The sequence below is a fragment of the Cordyceps militaris genome, assembly GCF_000225605.1.
Source record: "Cordyceps militaris CM01 unplaced genomic scaffold CCM_S00001, whole genome shotgun sequence".
NCBI lineage: Eukaryota > Fungi > Ascomycota > Sordariomycetes > Hypocreales > Cordycipitaceae > Cordyceps > Cordyceps militaris.
In genome coordinates, this window is record NW_006271969.1 from 980348 (window position 1) to 993496 (window position 13149).

The 13149-nt window shown below is 55.5% G+C and overlaps 5 protein-coding genes across 5 annotated transcripts; 2 read left to right on the forward strand and 3 right to left on the reverse strand.

Moving 5' to 3' along the window:
• Positions 1 to 1108: 1108 nt before the first annotated feature.
• CCM_00270 (4-hydroxyphenylpyruvate dioxygenase) lies at positions 1109 to 2332 on the forward strand (the record flags this gene model as incomplete). Its single annotated transcript, XM_006665430.1, has 1 exon — positions 1109 to 2332. The coding sequence occupies one exon, from the start codon at positions 1109 to 1111 to the stop codon at positions 2330 to 2332; it is 1224 nt and encodes a 407-aa protein (XP_006665493.1).
• Positions 2333 to 2901: 569 nt separating this feature from the next.
• CCM_00271 (TFIIH basal transcription factor complex, subunit SSL1) lies at positions 2902 to 4477 on the reverse strand (the record flags this gene model as incomplete). The annotated part of the gene is made up of 2 exons (XM_006665431.1): positions 2902 to 3788; positions 3838 to 4477. 2 exons carry the CDS (start codon positions 4475 to 4477, stop codon positions 2902 to 2904), a joined length of 1527 nt encoding a protein of 508 aa, XP_006665494.1.
• Positions 4478 to 5358: 881 nt separating this feature from the next.
• On the reverse strand, positions 5359 to 6466 carry CCM_00272 (uncharacterized protein; the record flags this gene model as incomplete). Its single annotated transcript, XM_006665432.1, has 4 exons — positions 5359 to 5901; positions 5952 to 6006; positions 6101 to 6282; positions 6338 to 6466. The coding sequence occupies 4 exons, from the start codon at positions 6464 to 6466 to the stop codon at positions 5359 to 5361; spliced, it is 909 nt and encodes a 302-aa protein (XP_006665495.1).
• A 2173-nt stretch (positions 6467 to 8639) lies between these two features.
• On the forward strand, positions 8640 to 9317 carry CCM_00273 (uncharacterized protein; the record flags this gene model as incomplete). Its single annotated transcript, XM_006665433.1, has 3 exons — positions 8640 to 8683; positions 8947 to 9083; positions 9160 to 9317. 3 exons carry the CDS (start codon positions 8640 to 8642, stop codon positions 9315 to 9317), a joined length of 339 nt encoding a protein of 112 aa, XP_006665496.1.
• A 532-nt stretch (positions 9318 to 9849) lies between these two features.
• CCM_00274 (pantothenate transporter liz1) lies at positions 9850 to 12784 on the reverse strand (the record flags this gene model as incomplete). Its single annotated transcript, XM_006665434.1, has 10 exons — positions 9850 to 10191; positions 10254 to 10532; positions 10607 to 10999; positions 11083 to 11187; positions 11250 to 11351; positions 11413 to 11488; positions 11548 to 11858; positions 11925 to 12067; positions 12485 to 12546; positions 12612 to 12784. 10 exons carry the CDS (start codon positions 12782 to 12784, stop codon positions 9850 to 9852), a joined length of 1986 nt encoding a protein of 661 aa, XP_006665497.1.
• Between the last annotated feature and the right edge of the window lie 365 nt (positions 12785 to 13149).

Genomic DNA, 13149 nt, shown 5'->3' on the forward strand with positions numbered 1-13149 from the left:
AAAAGGCCAGACACAGTTTCGTCATTGCCAGACAACCACATTTTATTACATATGTCCAAAGCGGCAAGTGTGGATCCCCAAGCAAGCGGCAAGCCACGATACACCGGGGCCGGCAAGGCGCGGCTTTGGACGGAGCAGCCTTGAACTTAGCGCCGGTTTACAACTGAGCGCGCTCCAATTCCGCAGTCTTTTTGCCCCGCGCCATCGGCGGTTTTTGAGGATGCAGGAAAAATGTTTGCAGGTCGGGGAATCCATGCACTTGCTTGCATCAGGTATTATGGCTTACAAGCTTCTCTCAGAAAAGTGTTCAGCGCGTGGCGCTTTTGAGACACTGTAATTTTCGATTTGCTGTTTCCCCACCAACTGCGCAATCACAGCCGATTGTTGTGAGCAAGGGGACGAATGAATAGGTACGCACCGGTTAAAAAAAAGGGGAAGGTGCATATTATACAGGGGAGGGAGGAAGTTTGTTAGACAACAGCGTAGAAACAACCAAAAAAAAAGAAACAGATTTATCGTCATCGGCATTAACAAAAGCTGTTCTTGCCCGTCGAGAGCCGTCACATGAGCATCCACCAGCGCGGAACGCCGAAGTCACGGCTCAAAGGGCGCCGGGGGCGCGCGGGGCCTTTCCGGCGCGGCTTTCACGGCGGGGCACGCGCGGCCGTCACCCACACACACACGCCCAGAAAGTAGGCATGCAGCGACCGCCGCTCCCGTCCTGTCTGGGCTCTTTTTGCCGCTGGGGAAAGGGCGACCAGGCTGTCGAGGAGGCGAATGAGAGTTTAGGAAGATAGCCTGACACAGATAACCTGTATTTGAACTCCCTCCCCGGTTAAGGGTTAAGCCGACACTGACGCATCCCATGGTGCCCCCCCCCCAGAAGCTTTATAAACATGTTGGACCCCCCCGACACTAAATCGTTTCCATCTCTCTACTCTTGTTATCTGAACCCTGTCTGTCTACTGGTATACTTTCAACTCTCCAACAAACCTCAACTGCAGACAGTGATTGTATTACATCCATATCTGTAATACTGTCTCACTTGGTCTAAGCCACCAACCTCACACACCCTCACCCTCACCCTCACACAGCACACAAACACACAATGGCTCCCTCTGCCATCGCCACCCTCGAGCGTCCCGCCGACGCCGCCGCACCCGTCGGCAACTTTGCCGGCTACGACCACGTCACCTGGTGGGTAGGCAACGCCAAGCAGGCGGCGTCGTACTACACGACGCTCTTTGGCTTCCACGTCGAGGCGTACCGGGGCCTGGAGACGGGCTCGCGCTACTTTGCGTCGTACGTCGTGTCCAACAACGCGGTGCGGTTCGTCTTCACCTCGCCGCTGCGGTCGGCGGCGCACCTGCCGGCGGACGAGCCCATCTCGGGCGAGGAGCGGCGGCTGCTGGCCGAGGTGTACGCGCACCTGGAGCGGCACGGCGACGCCGTCAAGGACGTCGCGTTTGAGGTGGACAATGTGGCGGCCGTGTACGACAACGCGGTGCGCGGCGGGGCCGAGGCCGTGCAGCCGCCGCGCACCGTCAAGGGCGGCGAGGACGACAGCGGCTCCGTCACCACGGCCGTCATCCGCACGTACGGCGACACGACGCACACGCTCATCAGCCGCGCGGGCTACACGGGCGTCTTCATGCCGGGCTTCCGCGCGGGCAAGCCGGCGACGAGCAGCGTGCGCCTGCCCGAGGTGCCGCTGGCGCGCATCGACCACTGCGTCGGCAACCAGGACTGGAACGAGATGAACGCGGCCTGCCGCTTCTACGAAGCGGCCCTGTCCTTTCACCGCTTCTGGTCCGTCGACGACAACCAGATCAGCACCGAGTTCTCGGCGCTGTCGTCGATTGTCATGGCCTCGCCCAACAACGTCGTCAAGATGCCCATCAACGAGCCCGCCCCGGGCAAGAAGAAGTCGCAGATTGAAGAGTACGTCGTCTTCAACGCCGGCGCCGGCGTCCAGCACATTGCCCTCCTCACGCCCGACATCATCGCCTCCGTCACCGCCCTGCGCGCCCGCGGCGTCGACTTCATCAACGTGCCCCAGAGCTACTACGACACCATGCGCCACCGCCTCAAGACCGAGCGCCGCAGCTGGGAGCTCGTCGAGGACCTCGACACCATCCAGCGCCTCAACATCCTCATCGACTACGACGAGGGCGGCTACCTGCTCCAGCTCTTCACCAAACCCCTCATGGACCGCCCCACCGTCTTCATCGAGATCATCCAGCGCAACGACTTTGACGGCTTCGGCGCCGGCAACTTCAAGAGCCTCTTCGAGGCTATTGAGCGCGAGCAGGCCGAGCGCGGCAACCTGTAGATGGGCAAGTGCTGCTGCTGCATGGTTCACCAATCGCTTGCCCCCTTTCTTCTCAACGGGGTTGTAATACTTGCTTGTTGCGCCCCCCCCAGTCTCTTTTTTGTCTGATACGGCTGCCTTTCACTTTCTGCTTGTTAGCACGTTGTTTTTTTTATCATGTCAACTTTTATAGCATTTGCACGGTACATGGCCAGTTCTTTTTTCCAACTGCTCTTATTGATGAGCTACGACTTGTTGTCGACTCCTTGTTGTCACTAATGAACAATACAAAAAAAAAGAAATCAATTCAAAATACAACAAAACTCCCAAAAATAATAATGGTGTGACCTGGGTACTGTACACCGTATGTACGCCTTTCCTATGCTTATATTTCGCAAATCCAAAACTTGCAAGCCCAAAGCAAATCTCGTAGCAGCACGGCCCTGCTCGGCCCTGGCCGTTCTATCGACACCGCGCTGAAATGTCATCCACTGCCGTCCATTTTTCAACATTCTCGTACACGTTTGTAGAGTAGCATCTCCACCGCCTCATGCCCCTCCCGACTAAACAGTCTTGCAAAAGCCTCCATGCTACGCATCAATCGTCATGGCGCCGTTGGTGTGGCCGTTGCTGAGTCCATTCGAATAGGCAGCCTCGTCTTGGGCCGGCTGCACATTACTCTGGCAGCCAGGGCAGTTGTGTATAACCTCATGGGCGTACACATCGCAGTCGATGCAAAAGTGGTTCCCGCACACCTCGCACGCATACCGCCCGCTCTCGCTGACCCCCTTGACCGTCGGCCGCTTCTTCCCCTGGCCCTCCTCCCTAGCAGACGCGTCGCCGCCCGTCGCCGCCGCCGCAGGAAACGGGCACTGACAAGCAAAGCACGCCGGGGAGCGCCCGACCGCGTCGGCCCACGACACCTCGACCCAGTTGCGCAGCGGAAACAAGTGGTGGTAGGAGCGCGCGAGGTGCGTCGAGAGGATGAGCGTGAGCGCGCAGGCGGGGCACTCGGCGGGCAGACGGCAGACGCGGGTGCCGCAGCGGGTGCAGAGGAAGCCCTCGCGGCAGGGCCGGTTGTGGCAGGCGCAGAAGCTGGTGGCGCCGCCGGGGGCCAGCACGCGCGAGGGGAAGCCCATCATGAGCAGGCTGGCGGTGCTCTGCTCCTTGGTGCGCGTGACGGGCGGCGTCGTTGCCGCCAGGAAGAGCTCCCGAAAGTGCACCTCGTCCGTGGCGACGCCGTACTGCGACGTGTCGCCGGCGTTGGTCCGCGCGCACAGCTCCGCGCAGATGGACAGGTGCGCCGAGAGGCCGACAATGGAGACGCGGATCCGGTCGTTGATGAGGCTCGCCAGGGTGTCGTGGATGTCGCCGGGGTCGCTCGAGAGGAGCGCGCCGTAGATGATGAGGACTTCTCTCGTGCCGTGCGATGGTGCATGACTATTTGTGTGTACATTGAATTCGTTAGCGTTGCATCCTGTAGAGGAATGGTCAGGCTCAGATCAAGACAGCTTACAAAAGCGCACCGCGGCACATTTCCAGGGCATTCTGCAAGCTCGGGTTCCCCTGCGGATCCTGGCTCTCGAGCGCCTTGAGCCGCTCCAGGTGCTCGGCCGGGTTGCCGCCGAGGTCGCTGACGCGCACCGCCACGCCGTCGCGCATGCCGACGATGCCGAGCTGCGAGATGGGGTTCTGCTCAAAGAACTCGCGCACAAAGGCGGCCGCGTAGCGCAGCGTCAGGCGGTGCCGCGTCGGCAGCATGTCCTTGTCGGCCATGGCAAACGACATGTCGAGCACCAGCACCAGGTGCCGGATGATGCCGCGCTGCAGCGGCGTCGTGTCGCGTCGCAGCCGCCGCCGCTTCTCCGCCTCGAGCGTCGTCAGGTCCAGCGTTCCGTCGTCACCCTCCTCGGGCAGGCCCGTCTCCCACGTCCGCTTCGACTGCTCCCACGCCTGCGCCGACGCCTTCTTCTTGCGGCTGGCGCCGCCACCGGCGCCGTCCTTTTTTCGGCGCTTTGATCGCCCGCCGCCAGAGGTTCGGGAGGGCCGCTCTCCGGCGGTCGAGGTGTGGTGGTGATCGTCATCGTCGTCTTCGTCTTCGATCGTGTGGTCCATGAGGTCGTCTGACATGTTGTCGGCGACAAACTCGCCGTCGGAATCGGCCATGTTTTTTGTGGATTCCTTGGTTGTAGGAGATAATGAAATAGTCAATACAGCTGATTGAACAAGGTGCCGTGTCTTTACGTGCTAGGAACGAGTCCTGCCTGGCGGGAGGGAGGTGGCAGCGTAAAGTTGAACGTGAATGAAATGCAGACGCAGAAAGCTCTAGTTAGGTAGCCCTGCCGCATCACCTAAAATAAGGCTTTCTCCACAATCGTCACTCACCACTCAGAACTACAGTATTACAGTGTCGTTTGCATTTTCGTTTTCTATTTTCAATACTATTCAAGTAATATCTTTCCTCTAGAATTGCATGTCAACGAAATAGCAAACTGTCATTGAAGCAATAGTAAATTAATTGCTAAGCTACGTGTGAGCATTAATTGCATCTGGGGTATACTACGAAACGTATGTAAATCAATACAGCAGCTGGTTCATCAGCGCGTCAGCCTTAGAAGCGAACAAATATCTTCCCTCCTCCACGTCACGTCTTGCTTTTGCTTCCCATAACAATACATGTCCGTCGTCATCAGAAAACAACCACTTCAGTCATATGCAAAGCAAGTCTCCGCAAGCTGTAACCAAAACTGGTTCTCCCAAGATAGACCGCCATCGCGAGCAGTGAAACGTGATATTGTTTGCGTCGCTCTAACCAGGCTCGCAAAGAACACCACCGGTAAAAAATATTATGAATGACTTGTGTCGAGTGGCTTTGTGCCAGGGCCGGTGTGATGTTCTCGCTGTCTGGAGAGGCCGATGCAACAAAGCCGGTATAAGAAGGAGATAGATTAGAATAAAACGCAGCGAGCAACAGCCCCTCCGAGAAATAACGCCGAGAACCGAAAATGAAAGCGATGGCTTAAGGATATGATAATAGTCGGGGCGGATCAAGGGTAAGTGCCCTCTTGTGTTGACCAGTCATCCTCGGTGATGCTGGACCAAAAGGCCCAGACACCAACGACGGACAAGAGGGTAAAGAGAGTTTGGAACAGGGCGCCGTCGATTTTGCCGTCGGTTCCGCTGCAGATGTGTGGCGAAACGGTATAGTTGAAGACCTGTCCAATGGCGAACAGGACAGCAGCACCCGTCAGATAAATCATGGGGCGAAACTCGCCGAGGATGCGGAGGACGAGGATGGCTTCGAGAACGTAGAAAGCGACGAGGAAGATGAGCGGCACAAGCTGGTAGAGGACGTAGAGAGCAAGGTTGCGGTTGGGTAGGGCGTAACTCGAGTCCCAGAATCCGGTAAAGCTTAAGCCAGTGTCGAGAGCAATGTAGCCGGTGCCAATAAAGAAGGCGGCGGCAGATGCCACCACAAGGCCCATAGAGAGCGCGGTGCCGTCATCGATCAATTGGTAACCGATTACAGCATTGAGCATGAGAATCCAGGTCGTGGCAATGATCATGCCGATATGGATCGCGCTAAATGCCTACGAAAGGGTCAGTACTTGTGGGTGCTTGAACGATGAGAGCAACGTACGACGCGGACTTTGCCAGAGAGCGGGAACTCGCCGACGGAAAAGATTTCGCAGATGCTAATGATGATGTAGCTAACGAGGAACAATTGCATTTCCCTGCAGGTTTTGTTAGTGTCTGCGAGCCGCTTGATGGTGATGAGTGGTTGCGTACCTCCGGCCAACAGCAGCCTTTTTTCTGTCCGACTTGAGCACCAAGAAGATACATGTGAGGATGGCAATAGCGGCCAAGATGATGGAACCAAGATTACCGAGGTGTCGGCCTCCACTGAGGGGAATACCGGTCAGTTGGCAGCCGTCCCATGGCCCCGTTTGGTTGTGGTTATCTGTGAGAAGCTATGCCATGTTAGCATTCTGGTCGCGAGTGGTTGAATAGACGAGGTGCGCTTACGTTGCAGACTGGAAGAGTTGAATCTCTGCAAAATTTCTGTTGGGGGGTTAGCAAACATGAGGGGTACCGCGGTTTGGAGAGGGCTGTCTGTTTCCGTACGTTGAAATTGCCAAAGTCGGTCGAGCCCATTGTGACTGCGGACAATCAGGTAGATTGACGGGGATGGTATCGGGCAGTCCGCAGTCTTTCGGATGAGAGAGAATTGGCACTTGCCCCGCGATCGAATGGAGGACAGTGCGTGAGCTCTGTGTAGATGTCGAACCAAGCGCAGGTGTTCGTGGGGGATGCTGTTTGCTGAACTGGGTCTAGCAGCGAGATGCGCAGTGTCTACGGATTCGGTTCGTTGAGTAATGCAGATGGATGTTGCGCAGGCGTCTGAAACTCGGTGGAAAATCGAATAGGGCGATGTCGGATGAAAAAAAGGTTGGGCGCGCACTTTCGTCTCGACTCTTTGTCTGATTTTGATTTAATTTTGCGCTTCTCTCGTGTCAGCTTTCCCAGCGGTTGGTGTGGCTGGGTTTGCGGGCGCTGGAGTTTTAGGTACTGGCACAGCAACGCGACGAGCTCTTGCCGTCGATTGAGGAAAGCAAGCAACCAATGCCGGAGCTGCACACAGGGTGGAGAGAATGGTGGGGAAGGAAAATTCGAGGAGGAAGCAGCAGCAGATTAGAAAGAGGCGAGGATGCTGAGGGCTCGAAAAGCAAGAGAAGAGTCGGACGGGCTGGTGTGCAGTGAGGAGATTCCTAATGATCTGGGGTGTGGCAGGAAAATGAAATGGCAGCCGGGGGAGGAACATGAGCAAGAGAGGCTGGTGGTCAGAGAAGGGACAAGTGGGCAGGTACTTGTGCCAGCGGGAGGAGGTACCTGCTGGCACCCTGCGAGGCTACCTAACCTAATGAGCTACAGGGGTGGCATGCGTCGGCAAAGCCTGCTTTTTGAGTGGACAGATGGAGAGTCCAGCTGTATTGAGTACCTGAAGTACCTGAAGTGCCTGAAGTGCCTGGCTGTCATACCGTACCTGGGACCTGGGGACCTGCAGAGCTGCCCCATCAGTCCCGTAGGTACCCAGCGCCCGCTCCAAGTGTAACAGTATCAATCAACCAGTAATTTATATTCAGTACTAATTACCTAGTATCACCCGTCTGCCGTCCTCTGTCTTTGTCGAAAGCACATATTCTCGGATACACGCACGCGCACACGCATAGCGCATGTTGCCTGCGGAGAGGCTAAATTACATTCAATCACAATGCTCGCTTTGCATTACCATCTGATCTGCCTATAAACGGCTTATCCCTCATCCTTCAGCGTGGCAACTAGCTGGCTCCGACGCTTCCATTGGCCAGCCATTTTAATATTAAATTACCCCTTCACCACAGAACAAGGCCCACCATCGACAGCCGCTCCTCAAGTACCTCGATGTAGACTCGAAGGTACCTCGCCTCCTCCCCCCAAATTCTTCAATGAGACAAAGCCCAGCTCTCTCTGGGTCCCGCCTCCGCCCCCATCTTCGTATTTGCCATGAAAGATCTTGTCATTGGAGAAAATCGAAATTCAATGATGATCAACTAACTATTCCTCTTTTCTCATCCTCTTTCTCCTCTTGTCTTCGCCTTTGCCCTCGTGCGTAGACGAAACTCTATCGCGTGCTAACGACGCGCTCATCATGTCTAGTGGCGCACCCAGACACAAAGAAGGGGGCTAGAAACAGGCTTTTTATAATTTAACTTGTCATTTGGGCTTGAATAACAATGAATGCTAACTATTGATTAACAAGTTTGACTCTGTCCTCATACAAGGCTGGTGGATCGAGAAGAACAAGTCCCTACACCAGCTAGATACTCGGCCCGGCCATGTATTAGTGAATTACTCGATAACTTGAATGCAAAAGCAACGACATTATGCTAGCGCTTATTACGAGTATGCAAACACGGTCTTCATTCTACACGTATGTACCTAGGCGGCAGTGGCGCATTGCCTTGTAATACTACTTGCATTGTGTGGCTTTGTCCATCAACCCTTCGGCATCTTGTAACACACGGCTGCAGCCCCAAGGAACGCAATATCATGGAATATAGCATGTACTCAATGACTCTCCCTCACACTACCTGTCAATATTGTCTCGCTTGGTACGCCCAGGCTCTCGCGATATACCGCCGTCTGTGCGATTGATCCCTTTGTCCTCCCTTCCTAACGATAGCGTGCGCTCCCGCTCACAACGATCCCTCTACTCCAGATATAGAATAGCACTGTGCAACTAACAACAACATGTTTTCTCATTTATTGAACATGAATCAACCCTGCCATGTACCGTGCCGAAATCGCGGTTAAAGCCAACAGCCAACCTGGGTATGTACTGTGCTAACTATTAACTAACTAAATGTCTTTGCTTTTTCCACTGGCCCTTTTGGACCTGCATCTCCCTCCGAGATAAACTTGTCAGACCATCACCCTCTACGATCCATCCAGATATTCCTCTTCCCTTGCTCGGCCCCTGGCACCATTTTAAGATTAAAGCGGAGTCTAGCGCAACGCCAACCACGCGGATAGGTATTAACTAACTAAACTCTTGGCCGAACTTGTGATTTCAACTTGTCCATGTGCATCGGCAGCGAGCGGCACAGACCCTCTCCGAGCATCTCGTTTCCGGAGGGCCATGACCATCTTTCAGCTCCGTCAGGTTCGCAGCTTTTTGATCACGCTGCAGGCGGGCGGGACTGTATCCAGCGGGCGGCAAAGACGTGCATCCGTAGGACAAGCATACGCATCGAACATGGGCTCGAGGGGCCGGCCATGAACAACCTGTCAACCTGTCAACCTGTCAGCCTTTGTTCAAAGCCGCGACCGTAACCTACGTAAGCACATCATGCACGGCGCAGCCCGCCGTGAAACGTGCTCGAGTCTGCTGAAACCATCGACAAGCCGGCATACTGATGAGTCCCCGCCGTCTTCCGTCGTACAGCTGAAACGCGTCGAAAACTGAGCGCCAACAGCCATCGTATTGTGTCCACTGCCAAGAATACGGGCAGGAGAGTTTGGCAACAAAAAGCACGTTTTACTAAGGATAATAGATTATAATTTCGTTACGTGATCGAACAACTAACTAACTAGAAGAGGCCTGCAAAGGCAACCCCTTGTATCAATACCCCCCCCCCCCCCGCAACATGCAGAACAAGTCTTCATGCGCGTCATCCTTCAGCTGGCCCCGAATAATCAACCGTCGAAACCCAACGCATCCACTATTACATTCGACAGGGCAATCTCATCTATTCTCCTACAGATCATGGCGCACCACCCTGGGTTCGTACAACTGTATCAGTCTGGAATACGCGGTACTATCGTATCCCATCCATCTGAAGTTACCGCCCCCGCATCGCAACTCATTGTCCAAATGCCTAGATCAGGGACACTCAGCGAATTATTGGCGGTAAAAGGGATATGAAAAGTACTGCAATTCATTTCGCGCACTCTTGAAGCTTCGCAAAGTCATCTCTCTAGTCTGTCGAAAAAACCCTTCACAGCAAGAAACGGAAGCCAAGCTCAACAGCCTCGCCCGGCCCGGCTTCCACCGCACCCTCGCTCTCGGCTCTGTCAAGCTTCCTGTTCAGCTTCGCTAGCATCATCCGCAGCACGCCCGCCGCGACAATCGCCAGGGCCGCCATGAGACAGTTGTGTATAAAGGCAGCCTCGTACTGCGGCGCCGCCTTGGCCGGGTACAGGTAGCTCGTGTAAATGGCCGGCGCGTTGGACACGGCGTTGATGAAGCCCAGCGCCGCGGCGCGCTTCGCGGGCGGCCGCGGCAGCGTGTTGCTGATCCAGGCAAACGCCGTCGTGAAGCCGCTAAAGAGCCCGGGGATCTTGGGGGGGCCGTGTTAGTGGTCGGCGACAAAGGGGGCCCGAGGGAGGGGCGAGAACAAACCATGAGCATGATGCTGGCATAGCGGGCCGCGGTATTGGTCGTGGACGCCGCGACGACGTATGTGGCCATGGCCAGGCACAGCGGCAGAGAGACGTGCCAGAAGCGCTCGCCGGTCCTGTCCGCGTGCCACGCGTTGAGGAGCGCGGTCAGCACGGCGAGCACATACGGCGGCGCCGTGAGCAGCAGCGTCCTGACTTTGGAGAACTTGAGCGTCGCCACCACGGTGGGAAAGAAATTAGTAATGGATGCGGCGGCGCCATTGCCCACCAGGACGACGAGCTGCATCACGTCCCCAGTCAGCCAAAAAATGTCCGCACGGCCATGGGCGACCCGGGGGGGGGTGAAAGACTGACCAGCACCCACATCTTGGGGTCCTTGAGCGCCGCCTTGAACCCTTGCAGGAACGTCTGCTCCTCCCTGTTCACCCAGTCGTCCTCGCCAATGTCGTGCTCCAGCCGCCAGACGGCCATGGCCGCCTCGTGCTCGCTCAGCCACGGCGTGGTGCGCGGAAAGTTGGGCAGCACAAAGATGACGGCCCCGGCCACGGCCACGGTGACGACGCCTTCAATCAGAAAGAGCCACCGCCAGGCGCGCAGACCCCGCGCGCCGTCCAGGTTGCCGGTGATGCCGGCCGAGATGAGCCCCGAAAAGGCCCCCGAGAGGAGCGAGCCGGTGTACAGGTAGGTGGTGCGCACGCCGAGCTCCCTGCGCGTGTACCAGCAGCTGAGGTAGTATAGACATCCGGGCTGTTGGCAAGGGAAGGGGTTCTTTTTTAGCATGGCAAGCAGAGTGAGGAAACGTAGGTGGCAGGGCAGGGGAGAGTGCGTACGAAATAGGCGGCTTCGACGAAACCGAGGAAAAAGCGACAGGCGAGCAGGCCTCGGAAGCTGTGTACTGAGGCCGTCGCTGCTGATATGACACCCCAGACAGCCATCTAGGAGTTGCGTTTGGATCAGCGACTGTAGTTCAGGACCAGAGCCGAGAAGAGAATCGTACACAAGCAGGTAGATAAATGCCCGGCTTTCCCATCTTGTTCAACAGAAGATTCGAGGGGACTTGCATGAGGATATACCCAATAAAGAGGATGCTAACAGCCGTCTGTCATCTCCCATCTATTAGCCGATAATTGTCATCTCTTGAGAGCCAACGTGTCACGAACCGAGAACTGGTTGCCGCTGGCATCAAGTTTCAAATCTTCCTCGAGCCCTGCCAGCCTTGCAGCGGCAATGTTGTTCCTGCCCATGCAGCACAATCAGCTCACATACACTATATTGTCAAGACCTATTCTTCTCACCTGTCGATGTAGTTGAGAATGTACATGAGGATGACCATGGGCAGCAGTCGCCAGTCAATCTTGCGCCGCAGATGGCGCTCCAGCGTGTCGCGCTCTTCTCCGCTCATGCTGGCAAGGATATCTGGCATGGCGACGCCGTACATCCGGTTCGTCCCATGCTGTACTGCCGCAGCGTCATCTCTTTGGTGAAGATCGAGGCCGGCATCGCGCTTCACTGTGGCATCGTCTGGCGTCAGCATTTTGATGTCTGCGCAAAGTGCATTGGAGGGTTTAGGTGCGCGAAGCCAAGATGAGCTTGCACCAAACAAAGCCTTGTTCGTTTTATAGTCGGTCATACCTTACCTAGCAGCACATCAGAACCGCCTATGCGTATCTACAAGAGGGTTCAACTGCCGCAGCCAACTTTCGCTCGCGTTATCTGGGGGAGGCGATGGCCGATGGGATCGTCGACCCCCCTCGTCAATGCGGGGAAATGTCGCGACCGATAAAGCTCCCGGTGCAGGTGTGATTGGCTGTCGCACTGCAATTGACCTTTGGGGTGGCAATATGGCGTTGTCATGCAGACGTAGTTTGCATGCAATCGAGCAAGTTGGGACGAATCGGGGTGGGACAAAGCCTGCTCAAAACATACGACAGTGGCAGGCTTCTCGGGGTACATGCAGCCGTGTTATTAGTAGTTCATGTTATAAAGGGCCTCGTCTTGTATTGAACGATGACGTTTGATTCTATTAAAAGGCTAAAAAGCTAGCGAAATGGAGATGCAATTGTGTACTGCGCAAGGTATAGATGGTCCTTGATAGCAGTATGCCCACCTAAACGCCGGGGGTAACGATGCATAACAAAGGAAATCAATGGGATGGGGGGGAAGAGGCGTGTGTCTATCTGTGGTTTCCTGTATACCGGGGTCACTCCGTGCCTTGATGCCATTAAACGTGACCATCAACAGCCTTGGCGGCGAGGAGCGGCCAGCCGAGCAGGAGAGCAATGCCAGGAACAAACCTACACAGTACTCAGCATGGGAACATGGAATCGCCAGTCGGCAGAGAAATAGGAAAGTGACTTACATGGCTAGGTTTACGCTGAGACGCTTCGCCTCGCCCGCCCAATTGGCCGGTGCATGTTTTTGCGTGTTAGATAGCCGCTCAAAGGGATGCGACTCCATGGCGCGGCCGACGGCGCGCAGCGACTGGAGCATGGAAAACGGCCGGCGGGCGATGACGCGGGCAACGGGAGTCATGTTGTGATTTTGATGTTTTTTTGTTCTTTGAAAAAAAAGTGTTGAATTTGGATTCGAGGTTGTGGATGGTCGTCGAGTATCGTAAAGAGTAGAGTGTCTTGTTGCTAGCTTGGACGATGGACTGAGTGGTGAGGCTCGTATATAAAAAAAAGTGAGTAGAGTTGTTTCTGATGAACGAATTGGCTTTGATTCTAAAGTAAAGAAACCAATACCGTTATACAGGAGCCGCGCAGCACCTTTTTGTACGCGTTCCCAGCCAACATGCAATGACTCCTCCTCCTCCTCCGCAGCGCGCCGACGAAATCATGCGTTCGCGGCGCCGCCCGCGACAAGACATCATCGTCAACGTTCCTCGAGGTGCCCAT